We start from the raw sequence: 4023 nt of genomic DNA, 5'->3' as shown, positions 1-4023 counted from the left end.
CACTTGTCAATTCTCGATCTTACAGCACAAGCCATTGCTGTTCTATTCAAGAATTTTTCCCCTGTGCCCATATCTTCAAGGCTTTTCCCCACTTTCTCCCCAGCTGCCTTCTTATAACTGGCTGAACCCTAAGTGTCTGCTATCCTTCTGTGTCAGTACGTAAAAATCCAAACCTAAACTAACTTGTACTTCCTCTCCTAGAGAATGAAGGTGTAGAAGCAGCCTTGGCCACACCTCAGTTCACAGAGCTGACTGACAAGCAGGCATAAAACTAAATTTGACAAGAGTAATTTATCTTTTAACTGGGAAGTGCTTAGGTTCTAAATTCTTGAAAATGCCAGACAGAGTCTTGGATTTTTAATTTTAAATCGTTAGAAAATGAGTACTTATTGGTAATCATGTAACTCTGATGGGCCCTCCTCCTCCTCCTCCTCTCCTGCCATTTTCTTGTAGAACCGGGCCAACCCCGAGACTGACCTACCTGAGTGTCTCAGATGCAGATCTTCTCAACCGGACTTGGTCACGTGGTGGCAACCAGCAGTGCCTGCGGTACTTGGCCAATCTCATCGCCTGCTTTCCCAGCGTGTGTGTGCGTGATGAAAAGGGAAACCCAGTATCCTGGGGTATCACAGATCAGTTTGCCACTATGTGTCATGGCTACACCCTGCCTGACCATCGCAGGAAAGGTTACAGCCGACTGGTGGCCCTCACGCTGGCCAGGAAGTTGCAAAGCAGGGGATTCCCTTCCCAGGGAAATGTCCTGGATGACAACCTGGCTTCCATAAACCTGCTGAAGAGTGTCCAAGCTGAGTTCTTGCCTTGTCGTTTCCACAGGCTTATTCTGACCCCTGCAGCTTTCTCTAGACAAGCTCACCTTTAGCTCGAAGATATTCCATGAAAGTTCTTACTTTCCCTTAATAGAAATCCCTTTTAGCTACCAGTGAGGTGGGAATTAAACCAAGAGAAGCCTGTGGAATTGAAAAGGGCCTGGAAAAGGCATGCAAGATCACCACCACCACCACCACCCCCTCCACCACTACCCCCCCCTCCCGCCCCCGCCAACTGTTTGCATATCAGATTTCCATCACCAAGAACTTCAGGGAAAGTTAGTAGCTTTGAAGCTTTGTAGCTTTGTCTCAGAATAGAGGGTGTAGATTCTGTTAGGAGTCACTGCAGGGAAGAATTCTTTAAAACCAGCCATTGTTGCCCTAATGTTCAAAGACCGCATGAAAATGAGTATTTTAATTTGGGGCCTTTGACCTCCTGCTCCATCCTCCCCAACTATCAATGCACCCCTGCCAGCTTCCAGCTGAAGGCTTTGTCACTAACCTCTCAGCCATTTCCCCTTCGATGACTAGGTGCTGATGCAGACTGTGACTTTAAACTACAGTTCTTCCCTGGGAGCGTTCATTTGTTCCCACAGGTTCCTATTTATCCGAGAGGAAAGGTTTCGGCACAGTTGTTCCAGCACAGATTCATCCCTCACAGCCCCCCACTCCACCGCCCCATCCCCCACCCCGGATGGAATGAGCACCTGGTGGGAACTGAGAATTTGCATTTCCCAATTTTTCCTTCTCATTTGCCTTGGCTTCATGAACAACTGCCATCAGAAGACCAGACCTGACCCAGTTCGCTGTTTCAGCCACCTGGATTACAATCTGCTTTTTCATAAACATCTGAAATTCACACTGGGGCGTGAACAAGGTTATAAAAAAACGGCATATAAAATATATGACATATATATTTTCTGTAGGCATATGTTTATGATCCTAGAAAATATATTACATTCAATTTTAATCTTATTACATTGAAGAAATCTGAGATCTAGAAACAATAAAGACTTCAAGATTACATTCAATATGATCAATACTGAAAAGCCAGAACTTTTGATTTTAGTTCTTAAATAATTAAATTAATGCTTTGTTTCATTTTATTGTTGTGTTTCTTCTTTTTGAGGTTATTGGTGTCTGTTTGTAAGTCAGAAGATAATGTGTAGCTGGGCAGTGGTGGCGCAGGCCTTTAATCCCAGGACTTGGCAGGCAAAAAAAAAGAAAAAAGGAAGAAGATAATGTGTAAGGTTGGTTTTCTGTTTCCACTGTGTGGATCTCAGAGATCAAACTCCAGCTGTCAGACTCAGTGGCCAGCACCCTTTACCTGATAAATCATCTCACTGTTATCATTGCTTTCTGTTTACTTTCCATTGGTCTGGGCATATGTGTTTTTCAAAATCCATAAAGAAAAAGGAAAACAGTATGATAAGAGCAGACAAAAATGCAATGCTGAATTTATGTAGACTCACTAAAGTTAACTTTGCTGTATACAAATTTCTGCTTCCCTATCCCATGGAACTTACAAAATCGTAACAACAAAATAAGTCAAAATCCATTTTTTTTTTTTTTGGTGTTTACTCTGAGAAAGGAGACAAAGTGGTTGATGTGTGGCAAAATTGAGTAACAAGTAAGACTTCTTGAGGGTGGATTTATTCTTAGGTCATCCTTAGCTATTGGTTACCTAGAAACTCATCCTTAGTACCAGAGGGAAGTAAGAGGTGCCCATAAGACTCTTGGGAGAACATGGTCTAATTTCTGCCCTTGAGATGCTCATTATCTTTAGCCCTGACTCAACATGAGTAGTACCTGCCTCATTCTTGGTGGTAAAATTATTGCTTTGTTTCTTCCTAATGATAATTGACCTACTACTCATTAAGCATTTAACTATATACTGATAAGTACATCACTGTATGTATATAATGTAATCTTTGGAACAGATAAACTCTTCTCTTATAAAAGTTCTCAGTTAGTGATGTATTCGCTCTCAAAAAATTATTCATGGTGTAAGTGGCAAAGTCATGACCATAGCCCAAGTCTGTTCATTTCAAATTGTACATTTACCCAGTTATTAATTGTTATATTTTTAAATTAAAATATAATCATATTATTTCCCCCTTTCCCTTTATTTCCCCTAACCCTTCCAGAGTAGCCTGAACTCTCAAATCCATGGTCTCTTTTGCTTAAATTTTATTCACACACACATATTTCTAAATATATAAATACAACCTGTTCAGTTCCTATAATGCTACCAATATGTATATGATTTTAAGGCTGGTAATTTAGTATTGGATAACCAATTGGGGGTGCTCTTCCCTGAAGACTATTTCCCCCACCCTCAGCATTTCTTGTTTTCCTACAGTTGTTTGTCTAAGCATGTGGACCCATGAGATCCCCTCCCCGCAAGCTAGCATGTCTGCTGATGCTGTCCTTGTTTAGATCTTTTTTTAGGCATCCATGTTGGTGAGACTTCATGGATGTAGCTTCTCTGCACTAGTCATTCTATCTTAGATGGAACCAAGATGAATACAGTTGTTCAACTTTCAACCCTGTTTCGATCATATTTAAGGAATGTGTGAATGTATGGAGAATTACCTGGATGAAGGACAGGGTGGGGGAGGACTGGTAGCTTATAGGCCTTTATTTTCTCACTTAAAGAATTTCTTCTGGGGGCTGGAGAGAAATGGCTCAGCAGTTAAGAGCACCACTTCTTCCAGAGGTCCTGAGTTTGATTCCTAGAAACAATGTGATGGCTTACAACTATCTATAAGGAGTTCTAATGCCCTCTTCTGGCATGTAGGCATACATGCGGATAGAGCACTCATATACATAAAATAAATTAAAAAAAATTCTTCTGTGTAATATAAACTAGAGCAGGCTTTTAAAATGGAGTGTTGTAGGGAGAATGGCATGGCACATGGCAGCCTCTGAATAAACTAGCCTCTAAATAAATCAGGTCCTCTGTAGAAGGACCTACCTGTTGACGCAGACAATGCAGGCCAATCTGGAACTGCAGTTTAGAAGAGATGCTTTCTTGGGACCAATGGGCCGTGGTGGAGGGTATTAAAGGAGCTTGCAGCAGCACCAGATGAGCTTGCTGTGGTTTTTCTCACCTGCTCCCGGAGTCTATGCCATTGATTCCTTGCCACCTCATCCCCAAACCCAAAGAGCAAGTAGGGACTGGCAGTGGGCAGTC

At 42.0% G+C, this 4023-nt stretch overlaps 1 protein-coding gene across 1 annotated transcript in view; it reads left to right on the top strand.

Annotated features, from left to right (window-relative positions):
- Positions 1–880, top strand: part of Glyatl3 (glycine-N-acyltransferase like 3) — a 10166-nt gene extending 9286 nt beyond the window's left edge. The window contains exon 5 of the mRNA XM_021185697.1: positions 454–880. Within this exon, the coding sequence (XP_021041356.1) occupies positions 454–880 (427 nt within the window). The remainder of the gene's footprint in view (positions 1–453) is intronic.
- The last annotated feature ends 3143 nt before the right edge of the window (positions 881–4023 follow it).

This window comes from Mus caroli, chromosome 17, assembly GCF_900094665.2.
Source record: "Mus caroli chromosome 17, CAROLI_EIJ_v1.1, whole genome shotgun sequence".
NCBI lineage: Eukaryota > Metazoa > Chordata > Mammalia > Rodentia > Muridae > Mus > Mus caroli.
This window is presented reverse-complemented; position numbering and strand designations above follow the sequence as displayed.